Source organism: Eumetopias jubatus, unplaced genomic scaffold (genome assembly GCF_037043125.1).
Source record: "Eumetopias jubatus isolate StellerSeaLion01/CBP00866 unplaced genomic scaffold, mEumJub1_p1.0 scaffold_5, whole genome shotgun sequence".
Classification (NCBI taxonomy): Eukaryota; Metazoa; Chordata; class Mammalia; order Carnivora; family Otariidae; genus Eumetopias; species Eumetopias jubatus.
Window position 1 is genome coordinate 55,996,928 of NW_028274811.1, and position 13,652 is coordinate 56,010,579.

The window sequence follows — 13,652 nt, forward strand, 5'->3', positions numbered from 1 at the left end:
AGACTCTAGGAAGTCCCCTCCCCTGTGGGGCTTAGGACCTCAAAGCTAATGCCCATTAATTAGACTTACTTTAGACACCCAACTTTTTTCCTCAAGCAGTTAAAAGCGGAGGCATTAGATTTAAAATTGGTTAGTGCTACTTAGCTGCAGGCCCACAATTTGAATTCATGTAATCACACTATGTTTGAAATGACTTTCAAATATATTTTTAAAAACTCAAGATTATTTTGTTTGGGCAGCCCCTGATCTAAAGTGCCTGACTACACCTGATACAACTAGCATGGGTCAACTGTGATGTAACTGGTCAGCCGGATCCTCCTCCTCTGGAGTTAAGACTACACTTAGTTGGCCTCAGGGCATTTTAAGGTGACAAGAAAACTGCTGCAGCACTCGTTTTAACTTAATTGCTATTCCTTTACCAACTGGACAAGCACAGACCTAGTTTCCTTCAGTATTTGGGGGCTATCTTAGACCAGTACTCAGACCTTTCTTTTGTGTGAACTCCAGCTAGACTGGTGCGGAACTGGAACCCCTAACTTGGCTAGGGATCTTCTTCTTTCTTTCCCCCTTGGTCCTGGAGACGACATGGGGAGGCGGTAAATGGTTGCTTTCATTTTTCAATCATCTGTCCAGCTTGTTTTCAAGGGGAAAAAAATGGCTTCTAATGCCACCTGGAGAACTAGGTTTGTCCTTCAACAATTTAATATAGGAATTCAGTGAGAGCCTCAAAAAGAAATGATGCTTCAGATGAGATTTTTCTAAAGAAAGAGTAAACATTTTCCAGGTGGACACAGTCAGGGCATGCCATCATTAACACAAGACAGACCAAATCAAAAGAAACAGCAATGCAAAAAGAGCATGGTATCTTCAGGAAACTGGAAGTAAGTATAAGGTGTGAGTATCCTGTTTTGTTTTTGTTTGGTGAAAGAAGAGCGTTCAGAATGAAGGAGGAAGTTTCAAGAAATGAGACCAGGCAAGAACTCTGGTATCAGAGACTGCTAATGGTCTTCCACTCTATTCTGCTGCTGTCTAGCTAAAAGACTGCATTTATCAGACTCCCTTGCACCTGAGTGGCCATATGTCTAAGTGACAGCCAATGACACAGAAGAAATCTTAAAAGGGAAAGGAACACATCTTCCTCCTCCTTACTCCATTCCTCTTTCAGGAACTCTACTGTGATGCCAAAGGCCCTAGCAGCCATCATGCAATAACTAAGGATAGGAGCTATGCACTCAGAGAGTCAGGGCAGAAAAATTGGAGGCTGGGTGCCTGATGACATTGTAAACCCACCCTCTATCCCCTGGGCTACCAACTACAAGGGAGCGAAATACACTTTTTGTCATTAAAGCAACTGTTATTTCAGGGGGTTTCTGTAATATATAGCAAAAACTAACTGGAAATAATACAGCTGAAATCATGATATTTATATAGCATATTAAGGAATTTGGATTTGTGTAGTAATGAGAAGCCACTGAAGATTTGAGGAAACAGGCTAAAGAACGAAGTACACAACACAAAAAGGTCAAACAACCTTAACTATAGTATATAAATATCTTCACTGAGTTCTAAAGGTTGAGCAAGAAAACAAGGAAAAGGAGCATTTTATAAATGGTGATGACAAGATGATCAGTTATGAATCACTATCTAATCTATTACTGTAACTGGAAGGGCAGTCCTGATGCCAGTTACTTAAACTGCCACAGACAGCACCACAAGAACAGGAGTAAGGAAGAATATGATATGCAAAAAATGGCCAAGATCTAAGAAAAGAATAAATAAAAGGAGTTTGTAAAAATCAAAACATCTTAAATAAAAAAAGAGACAATCACAAGTAATACTTATCCACAAATTCTGATAAAATTGAACTCACATCATGAAAAAAATCTTTTGAGAGTGTAACATAACTATTTCTATCTAAATTACCAGAGCACTAATTACTTAATACACTAGAACTATTTGTACCTGGCTGCCTAGCCACTGAAGGGGGCTCTATGGTACAGAAGAAAACAGGTTCTGGAATCTCCACCCCAGCCAACAAAAGTCTCTCTGCTTCATTGTTTTGTCTAGGCTTCTTTTCTCCTTCCCTTTCGGCTCGACGAGCTGCAGCTAATGCACTGGACTTGGATGACACAATGGTGTCTCCAGTGGCAGTCTGTAAGCAAACAAGATGCTTTAGAAAACAGGCTCTTGGCGGGCACTCAGCTCACCAACAAGATTCACCAAACAGGAAAAATTTTCATGTGACACTTCCAACAGAACTTAAAACAGAGACAAATTCATAAAGCTCATTATAACTTTGCAGAGGTAAAGCCAATTTAACTTCTGTAACAATTCTATCCAAAACACTGCTATAAAATCCTAACAATAAAACACACACACACACTACACATCCAAAATTCATCTGGTGAAACAAATGTACATTCCTAAATTTTCAATCATGTCAAAATAGGTTAGTTCTACTAGAAGTCCAATATAGTTTTACCACCAGTAAAAATTATTACTGTTATACAAAAAAATCCTCTATTAACTAAAATAAGCAATTAACCAGAATTCTCTAGACCATGCAAAATTGATAGGTTCCTCATAGACTTGTTATTTTTAAAACTATAATTTCACTTTTAAAGTTTAATATTACAAAGTTCTGTACCAGCTTCCTTCTCTGTAAAGGTATTCCTACTGAAGCAATATTTCAAATGTATTTGTATAACTCCTTCAAATATGTACATGGAGCTCCTGTCTTTGGGTGGACAGAAGACATTTTCAATGCTAGAATCCAATATTTGGACTGTGGAAATTTTATTATTATTTAAAAATATTTCTTTGAGAGCGAGAGAGAGCATGAGCAGGGGGCAGGGGCAGAAGGAGAAGCAGACTCCTCGCTGAGTAGGGAGCCCGATGTGGGGCTCAATCCTAGGATGAGGGATGTGCCAAAGGCAGACGCTTAACGACTGAGCCACCCAGATGCCCTGAACTGTGGAAATGTTACACTAAAGGGATCCTAAATCCTGCAATTAACCATAAAGAAGTTAAAAAATGTTCAAAGTAACAGTGGTTATCCTAAATGCCAAATATACCAAAGTTTAATGAGAAAATGTATTCAATTTAATCCATATATAAATGAAACGTCCTTATAGTTTTAACCTAGCAAAAACACATACAGCATCAACTATTTTCATCCATTCAACTGACAAAAGTTATGTGTGATGCACTGATCTAGGGACTAAAGAGACAGAACAAAAGAAACTAAAATCTTTGCCCTCATGGAGCCTTTACTGGCAAAATATCTTCAGTTACTATCTGGATTGGTTATAAGGTTAAACTGTCAGCAGTGATCAAGACAAGAAAAAACCTCAATAACAAAATATTAAACTTAAAACACAGATATGTAACCATGAATAGTATTCTTTTACTTGAATTTGAACTTTACACAAATATAATCCATACTGTTGACAGTCTTCTGTAATTTTCTTTCTTTCTACTATGAGATTCAACCATGTTGATGAATACGCTACAATATTCATTACCCCACTACTGATGGCTATTTGGATTGTTTGTGGATTTTTGCTACCGCAAAATAACTGCTTTTAATTAAATATTTAAGCTATTATTTCCTAGAGAAACCATCTGGTCACTTACATGTTTAAGGCCAACAGTCAAAGCAATGTTACCAGCAGTCAGTGAAGGGATTTCTATATGTTGGTCAGCAAATGGCAAAAGAAGACGACTTATTCTCTCCCTGTAAAAACCATGATTCATATTAGTAAAAGAATTTTTAAAGAAATGAGTGCAGTTTTAGAAAATAACCTAAACTTCTACTTACGTGCAGTTTCCATTAAAATTATAGATGGCTGACTGGGGTTTTATCATGCCTGAGTAAATGCGCATAAACACCAGTGGTCCCCGCTGCTTGTCATGAAGAACTTTAAATGCCAGGGCACATAAGTCACCCTTATACCACTGCCTACAAATTGAGACATTCCAGAAAAACCTTTAAAGTACACTTCCCATGTATCTATGCAGATCAGATCAGAATCACTGTACAAACTTAACCTTAATGTCCTCCCTCATATCTTCTAGTTTAGCTACTCAAGACTGATTAAATAATGTCAGTACTAATTACCTCCCTTCCTCCACCTGACTGAATTATTTAATGGAGATCTCATCAATTCCTCAAAACTAAAAATAATAGATTCTCTCCCAAATATTACTTCTATTTGCAAGTAATTCCACTGCATAGAGTTCATTCCTCAGAAAATATACCTAGGGACATCATACTACTTCTCACAAAAGCCTGTACAGGGTATATATATATATATATATATAGGTAGATGCTTTCCAATCACTACTTTCACTCCCACTTTCTTTCCAGTTGCATAACCATAGATATCTACACTATAAAGTTGAATTTGTTTACACAGCCAACATTCTTACAGACTGATGTCCTTAAATTATTTTTAATTTTATTTATTTATTTATTTGACAGAGAGAGAGAGAGACACAGCAAGAGAGGGAACACAAGCAGGGGGAGTGGGAGAGGGAGAAGCAGGCTCCCCGCCGAGCAGGGAGCCCGATGCAGGGCTCAATCCCAGGACCCTGGGACCATGACCCGAGCCGAAGGCAGATGCCCAACGACAGAGCCACCCAGGCGCCCCCCTTTTCTAACTTTTAATTTTAGTGAAAACTTACAGAAAGTCTACCATACACTAGGCATTGTTCCATATGCTTTATCAACTCATTTGATTCTTTTAACAATCCAGTGAGATAGGTCCTATTCTCTGCATTTTACAGGTGAGAGGTTAAATAACTTGGAAGAGCTGGGATTTAAATCCAGGCAGTACACAGTCCATGCTCATAATTACTTCAGCATTAATGCAGCTCCAATTGAGAGATGTGAAGTGATTAATACCCTACTTAAAGGATTAAAGTCCACTCCTGCCTGCCATTTTGTACAACACTCACTCCGATTTTAGAGGGTTTTTTTACTAAGTACAAAGCTGTTAGTGACAAGAGAACTAAATCAATGACCTTTCTTTACAGCCACAAAGTATTTTGAGCTTATTAAAAATCTTGAGGGGCGCACGGATGGCTCAGTCGTTAAGCTGAGGTGCCTTCAGCTCAGGTCATGGTCCCGGGGTCCTGGGATCAAGCCCCGCATCGGGCTCCCTGCTCAGCAGGAAGCCTGCTTCTCCCTCTCCCACTCCCCCTGCTTGTGTTCCCTCTCTCACTGTGTCTCTCTCTGTCAAATAAATAAATAAAATCTTAAAAAAAAAAACCTTGGGGCACCTGGGTGGCTCAGTCATTAAGTGTCTGCCTTCGGCTCAGGTCCTGATCCTGGGATCGAGCCCCGTATCAGGCTCCCTGCTTGGCGGGAAGCCTGCTTCTCCCTCTTCCACTCCCCCTGCTTGTGTTCCCTCTCTTGCTGTGTCTGTCAAATAAATAAAATCTTAAAAAAAAATAAAAAATAAAAAAATCTTGAAATCTAGTATAAACATATTTACAGAAGATTTATCAAACATCCCCACTATACTGCTTTTTTTTTAAACTAAGACAACATGGTAAACACTTGTACTTTTACACAGCAAAAAAGCCACACGTTTTACCTCCATCTGTAAACATAGCAGGTTATAAAAGATAATGACAAATGTTCCTTTCAAATAAAATTTCATATAGCTCTGTATTATTTACAATTATATCCTTCACCAATGTTCTTCAAAAAATGGTGATTCAACTACTCTTTGGAAACAAGACCTATCTGCCTGTTTTTTCAAGGCTATAAAATTTTAATCTATTACTTGCATACTCACAGAAATTCATAGTTGCGCTCTTCGGGTGAAGGCAAGTACATGGTAATAGCATCTAACAAGGGCTGGACCCCTTTGTTTTTCAGGGCACTTCCACAAAGCACAGGCACTGCTGTCTGAGCCAGTGTTACTCTGTGTATTGCAGTCTGTAGCTATAAAGCAGAGATGTAAGTATTCCGTGTGCAATATACTGGCCTCGAACAAAGTATCTCAGAATTAGATGCCCTCGCCAACCAATCATGTAAAACAGAACTACTAAGCACACTGCCATCATTTTTTAAGGCCTTATTATTCTTTTTTTTAAATAACATTAATCACTACTTGATATCTTGGATATACATTCAACAGTTTACTGTCTGTCTCCCCACCCACTAGAATATAAATCTGTATGAGCATTATAACAAGTCCCATAAAAATGCTGAATCCCCAGAAACTAGAAAAGTTCTTAAAATAAGGTGTTTAAAAATATTTCTTGAATAAATGAATTTACTTCTGATTTAACCTTAACAATCTAATAGAGGAACTGACCAGATATTAAAAACATAAATATGAATTACAATTTTTTCAAAAGAATTAGACCCACATCAAATCAAATCCAAAGAAAAATGAGAAATCAAAGCAGAAATCAAATTTCAAAGACTTCAAAAGCTAAGAAAAGGTTGGGTGTGCTTGTAAGCTACTGTATCAGAGACATGGTGGGTCAATTTGAACTCAGATTATAAGCTCTTTGAAAATAGAAATCATGTGACTTTAGGGCACATTAAACATCACATCTAACATTCAAACAGTAAATAAAAAATTTCAATAATTAGGGCATTTCATTCAAAAGAAAAATATTTCCATTTCTAATCCCAAAGGTCTTAAAAATTAAACTAGAGACTCATGTTTTTCCTTAATTCTTTCGTGAAAAATAACTAAGTAAACTTGCTGGGCTCCTTCTGGACCCCATTATACATATTCCTACCTAAAAACACTTTACACTTCACTTGGCGGGGCGGGGCGCCTGGCTGGCTCAGTTGTTGGAGCATTCAACTCCTGACCTCAGGCTCCTAAATCCAAGCCCTACACTGGGCATAGAGCTTACTTAAAAACAAATAAACAAAACAACAACTTTACTTGGTAACTCTTGTTTCATAAAGAAAACTAGTTTGCCAAATTCATGGGGGAAGGTCTCCGGTACAAAATAACAGAAATGCTTTGAAGAAATGTGTCTAATTCAATTACTATCACTATTTAAAACATGTCTATTCTCTGGTTTAATATATTTGAAAACAAAAAAAGTTTCCAAGAAAAATTAAATATTTAGAAAAAATGATGAGAAAAATAATCATTGCAGCAGTCTACAAAACCAATAAATTTTCAATATAAAATTTCTATCCATAATTTCCCTAAAGTACTTAGAAAAATGATCACAATGAAAATGCTGCAAAGAATAATTGACTTATGCTGACTCAAGAGCAGTAAAAGACATTCAATTTCTGATTTATAAAGCACATATGACAATAGTAAATCACTACCATTATTTAAGTACTTGTACTAATAGTGACTTTACCTTACTATTCTCCTAATTAAGTCAGCCTTTTCTAAATGCTATGCAAAGTCGAAAAAAACAAAACACCTGAGACAGAGAAATCAAACCACAGCCAATGAATAAAATGTCATCAGAGTAAATAATAAAATTTACCTTTTCAGCTGGTAGCAAATCAAAATTTTCACTAAATTCTCCTAAAACCAAGTCAGCAAATTCATCATCCAAATCTGCAACCTATAAAGAAAGGTTTTAGTTCTGTAACTTGTTTTTATTGTCACAACTGTTAAGTCCAAATACCATAAATGTACATTATCCAAATATTTCAAGACAGCTACATGATCTGTCTTATCCGGGGCAAGGAACTCTCTACATCTTCTTAAGAGATAGTGTTTCTTTCAAAGGAAAGGAGAGGGGATTGAAAACTGAAGATAGAGGGCGCCTGGGTGGCTCAGTCTGTTAAGCGTCTGCCTTAGGCTCAGGTCGTGATGGCAGGGTCCTGGGATCGAACCTCGTCGGGCTCCCTGCTCCGCGGGAGGCCTGCTTCTCCCTCTCCCACTCCCCCTGCTCGTGTTCCCTCTTTCACTGTGTCTCTCTCTCTCTCTCTGTCAAATAAATAAATAAATAAAATATTGAAAAAAAAACAAACTGAAGATAGGACATGATGAGTTCCCTAGATTCATGGGAAGCAATAGTCAGGTAAAGTATCTCAATAAAGTGCTACCTACTCAGAGTGCTCAAAAGAAATAAGATACACAATTTAGAGCCAGTGATAATATATATAAGGAATTGCTATTTTTATGTAAATATGTAAGTTTTAGTTCATAAAAATTTCACTTGGTATTCCTTTAACATTATGAATGTTCACCAAATCTCCTAAGACACTCCAACTAAAGTAATTCATCTTACTGTAATCCTCCACTGAGGGAAGAGATTTAAGTTGGGGGTCAAGGGCATCACTTCAGCAATAAAAATGCAATTATCTAATTCATGTTTTCTTTTTTTTTTTTTAAAGATTTTATTTATTTGAGAGAGAGAGAGAGAGCACATGAGAGGGGGGAGGGTTAGAGGGAGAAGCAGACTCCCCGCTGAGCAGGGAGCCCGATGCAGGACTCCATCCAGGGACTCCAGGATCATGACCTGAGCCGAAGGCAGTCGCTTAACCAACTGAGCCACCCAGGTGCCCTCATGTTCTTTTCTTAATCATCTGCCAGTATGAAACAGAATTCAGCTGACAATAAGTTTAATAAAAGTTTCAAAAGTGGGCACGCCCAGGTGGCTCAGTCAGTTAAGCACCTCCTTCAGCTCAGGTCATGATCCCAGGGTCCTGGGATCAAGTTCTGAGTCGGGCTCCCTGCTCAGCAGGGAGTCTGCTTCTCCCTCTGCCCCCCACCCCAAGTCATGATCGCTCTATCCCTCAAATAAATAAATAAATATTAAAAAAAAAAAGTTTCAAAAGTTTATGATAGTACAAGGGAGCAAAACATTCCAACTTGGGGAGAAAAAACACACTCCTAACCACTAACTATTATAGAAACCTACCTAACCATTCTCCTGAAAAGAAGTATATATGATGGTTAAACACAGCTTCTGAAGTCAAACTGCCTGGAAATAGCTCCACTACTAACTTGTTCAAAAACTTAGGTCAAGTTACATCACCTCTTTTTACCTTGGTTACTCATGGAGATAATACTAGTACCTACCTCACAGGGGAAGGATTAAATAACCAATTCAAATCATGCTTCTAGGACATACATTAAGTATACAGTAAGTGTAATTATCACTATTCATCTTCAGAACACCGGAAGTTGATTCTAGTCCACACTAATCTTATTCTCTAAAAAAATTTAATTCTGGTAAAATATAACATAAACATAAAATTTACCATCTTAACCATTTCTAACTAAATAGCTGGGTAGTGTTAAGTATACTGACGTTGTAAAACTAATCTCTGGAACTTTCTCAGTCTCACAAAACCAAAAATCTTTACCATGCAACAAACTCTTCCTCACTCTCCACTCTTCTAGCCCTTGGCAACTATGATTTTACTTTCTGTCTCTACAAATGTGACTACTCTAAATACCTCATATAAGTGGAATCAGTACAGTATTTGTTCTTGTGCTTGGCTTATTTCAATTAGCATAAGGTCCTCGAGGTTCATCCACACTGTAGCATGTGTCAGAACCGTCCTTCCTTTTTAAGGCTGAATAATATTCCATTATATGTATATGCCATATTTTATCTACTCATCTTGTAGATGAACACTTGGGTTGCTTCCACTTTGGCCATTATGAATAATGTTGCTATGAACAAGGACATGCAATTATCTCTTCAAGACCCTGCTTTCAGTTCTTTTGGACATACACCCAGAAGCAGAACTGCTAGATAATATGGTAATTCTATTTTCAGTTTTCTGAGGAACCACCACACTGTTGCCCATAGTGGATCATTTTCATTCCTACCAATAGTACACAAAGGTTAGAGTTTCTCCACATCTTTGCCAACACTTGTTTTCTGGTTTGGGGGGGATGGTTTGTGGGATTTTTTTGATAGCTTTCCTAATGGGTGTGATGTGGTCTTACTCTCTAACGAAAATAAAGAAAATCTGAGACTGATCTGTACAAAAATAAAGTGCTAATTATAAGGAATATATATTCCTTGTAATTAGCACTTTATTATTTTGCACAGTCTCAAATTTTTTCATTATATACCATCATGTCCTAAGACACGCATAAGACAACAAAAAAACCTCAAAGGGGAACCAATCATGTACCCAATTATTAATGTCAATTCCACTTTTATTTTGTTTATGGCCTCCCAAATTAGAGAAGTGGTATAGCAAAGTGGGTGAGAGCTCTACCTCCAAATGAAGACAGACCTGGGTTCAGATTCCAGCTCTGCTACTTATTAGCTATATAACAACTTACTTAAGGATTCTAAGCTTCTGTTGCCCCACCAGTAAAACAAGGATAATCTAAGTCACTGTGAGGATTAAATAATATATAAAAAGCACTTAAACTAGATCATCGTAGGTCCTCAGTAACTGTTACCCAATAATAAAAATAACAATCAACATTCTGTTAATGATAAAGATGATTACTATGTACTATAATGGAAAATAATTACTTTAAAAACAAATTTATACAAAAGATGAATGAAAAAAATTGATGAGAGGATCTATTTTTAACAGTTTAATTTAGAAGTAAAAAAGTCAAATGGTTCGGATTCAAATCTCAAATGTTTTTCTCTAACATAAGATTCAGAGAGTTTATTTTAGGCATTTTTTACTTACTAGTCTATATACGAACAGTACAATATAAATATTGTAAATATTAACAATCTTACTATTTTCCATTAAAACTTTGAGGGTGGGGCACCTGTGTGGTTCAGTCGGTTAAGCATCTGCCTTTGGCTCAGGTCATGATCTCAGGGTCCTGGGACCGAGCCCCCGCATTGGGCTCCCTGCTCAGCGGGGAGTCTGCTTCTCTCTCTCCCCTCTGACCCTCCCCCCACTCAGGCTCTGTCTCAATCTTTCTCAAATAAATAAATAAAAGCTTAAAAAAAAAACAAAACACCCAACTTTGAGGTTGGAAGAGGACCAGAGTTCTCTACTATAAAATTAATGGTTTTAAAATTTTCTAAGTTAATGTGACATCTGATAAAGTAAAAGATGGACATACCCTTTGACCCAGCAATTCCATTCCCAGGTGTAACCCTAAACAAATTCTTACACATACACACAAGGAGATACATACAAAGATATTCACACCAACACTGTTTCCAATAGCAAAAAAGAAGACATAACCTCAAAGTGCATCCACAGAAGAACAGACAATAAATTGTGGTATAATAATACTGGCACATTATACAAGATTGAAAATGAAGCAAACCACACATAACAACAGAAGTGAATCTGCAAAAAATGTTATAAAATAAAAACAATTATCATTCCATTTATGTAAAGTTCAAAAACCCGGAAAACTAAGTCCTTCATGAATCCATACATTTGTAGCGAACTATAAAGCAAAGCAAATGAAAGAAAAACACTAAAGTCAGGATAGCGGTGGTGGGAGGTGTAAATGATTAGTGGAAAAGAGAGATATAAACAGTAAATGGCACACAGAGATGGAAGAGATTTGCTAATACTCTGTTTCTTAACCTGGGTGGTACAAACATTGGGGTGCATTCTATTATTCATTACAATTTCCATATGCAATTTTATAAAAATTTCATAATATATATTTTAAAGTTTCTAAATATTTACACAAATGTAAACTCCAAGTATTTATTTTACCTGTTCAATTAAGGCATTCCTTGCTTCAGTTGTCTCCTTCAGCAATTCAGCATCACTCATTTCCAAGAGGGGTTTCCTCTCAAAGTCTTTTCCATCTTCTGATTTACGATTCCAAACAAGTTTTTCTTTACTTACAACATCCACAACTCCTTTGAAAGCTTTGCCTTCACCAAGTGGTAACTCCAAGTCAGAGTGAGATTATTAACTTTGTTAAATGACCAATTACAATTGAATCAGTAATAAAGCTTATCTTTCCCTACTTTCCCCCAATTGTCTATTATCATTATTACCATAGTCTATATCCATTTTTATTTATATGCCAACTTCCTTCAAAAAAGATCTGAGGGGCGCGTGGATGGCTCAGTCGTTAAGCGTCTGCCTTCGGCTCAGGTCATGATCCCAGGGTCCTGGGATCAAGCCCCAAATCGGGCTCCCTGCTCGGCGGGAGGCCTGCTTCTCCCTCTCCCACTCCCCCTGCTTGCATTCCCTCTCTCATTGTCTCTCTGTCAAATAAATAAAATTAAAAAATATATATATATATAAGTCACAATAAAATAAACTGATTAGGGAGCGCCTCGGTGGCTCAGTCGTTAAGCGTCTGCCTTCGGCTCAGGTCATGATCCCAGGGTCCTGGGATCGAACCCCGCATCGGGCTCCCTGCTTGGCGGGAAGCCTGCTTCTCCCTCTCCCACTCCCCCGCTTGTGTCCCTGCTCTCACTAACTCTGTCAAATAAATAAATAAAATCTTAAAAAAAAAATAAAAATAAAATAAACTGATGAGGAAACTGGGAGTTTTTTTTTTTTTTTTAAATGAGAGAGCAAGCGAGCAAGTGAACACAGGCATGTGCCAGCACAGAGGAAGGGGAGAGGATCTCACGCAGGCTCCCCCACAATCCCACGACCCTGGGATCATGACCTGAATGGAAATCGTGAGTCAGACATCTGACAGCCACCCAGGTTCCCCCGGAGTTGTTGCTATTAATCAACCAAATTATCAACCAACCTGTAAAAGCAAAGGCTTTGCCTTCAACTTCTCTCTGATGCTTTCAACTGCATACTTAAAACTGCAGAAAGAAAGAGTTAAAAATGTTAAGATTCTTAAAACAGGTTTAAGAATGTTCCCTAAAATTACAACCCTTTTTACTGTCTCTAATGTTCACCATTTAACAGTTTTCCATAGGACAATATGTTGAATAAACTTTCAACATCAATTTCAGATAACAGTGCTTGAGTATCTACCATAATCCTGCCACACAGGTATCTAGGGTATTATTATTGTTAATTTCACTTATCTATAGTTTGAAATTAAGATTAAATCAACTGATCACGATCACTGATAATAAACTGCAGTTATGAGGGGCGCCTGGGTGGCTCAGTTGGTTAAGTAGCTGCCTTTGGCTCAGGTCATGATCCTGGAGTCCCGGGATCGAGTCCCGCATCGGGCTCCCTGCTCAGCAGGGAGTCTGCTTCTCCCTCTGACCCTCTCCACTCTCATGCTCTCTCTCTCTCTTAAATAAATAAATAAAATCTTTAAAAAATGAATAAATAAATTGCAGTTATGAGATTCAAATGCATGATTTGTGATAATGAGTCAAGGATTCTTTCTTTTAACAACGACATTTGCTATCACAACTCCCACCTTTTTCCAAAAGGCAGCCTAATTTTTCTATACCTTTATCTTAGGCATTCTTAGTATCATGTTATCAGCTTTAGAATTACTGTAGAAAATAACATAAACAGAAAGCATACTGTGTGGTTTTAGGAAAGGGATAGTTGACGTTTTGTTTTTGCCACTCTCACACCACAGACCAGGATCTCTCTCTCCTTATCACATTACCCCCAAATCCTTTATATTCTTGATTCTCTGAATTCTGAATTATGTTCTCAGAACTATGTATCCATTTTGGATTACCATTCTGTGAGTCTTTGAGCCTTACCATCACATCTTAGTATTAACTTTCTTGCCCTCTATACAGGTCTTAAAACATTTACATTCTCTCCCAGTTCCCTTTTAGTGAGACCATGTTAG

General features: G+C 37.5%; 1 protein-coding gene across 1 annotated transcript in view; it reads right to left on the reverse strand.

Annotated features, from left to right (window-relative positions):
- The window catches only part of GFM2 (GTP dependent ribosome recycling factor mitochondrial 2), a 57,363-nt gene that overhangs the window by 17,518 nt on the left and 26,193 nt on the right, over window positions 1–13,652 (reverse strand). Inside the window, exons 9-15 of the mRNA XM_028114569.2 lie at window positions 12,627–12,687; window positions 11,624–11,803; window positions 7,486–7,566; window positions 5,805–5,953; window positions 3,821–3,961; window positions 3,637–3,736; window positions 1,963–2,152 (exon numbers count right to left, since the gene is read on the reverse strand). Of these exons, the coding sequence (XP_027970370.1) occupies window positions 1,963–2,152; window positions 3,637–3,736; window positions 3,821–3,961; window positions 5,805–5,953; window positions 7,486–7,566; window positions 11,624–11,803; window positions 12,627–12,687 (902 nt within the window). The remainder of the gene's footprint in view (window positions 1–1,962; window positions 2,153–3,636; window positions 3,737–3,820; window positions 3,962–5,804; window positions 5,954–7,485; window positions 7,567–11,623; window positions 11,804–12,626; window positions 12,688–13,652) is intronic.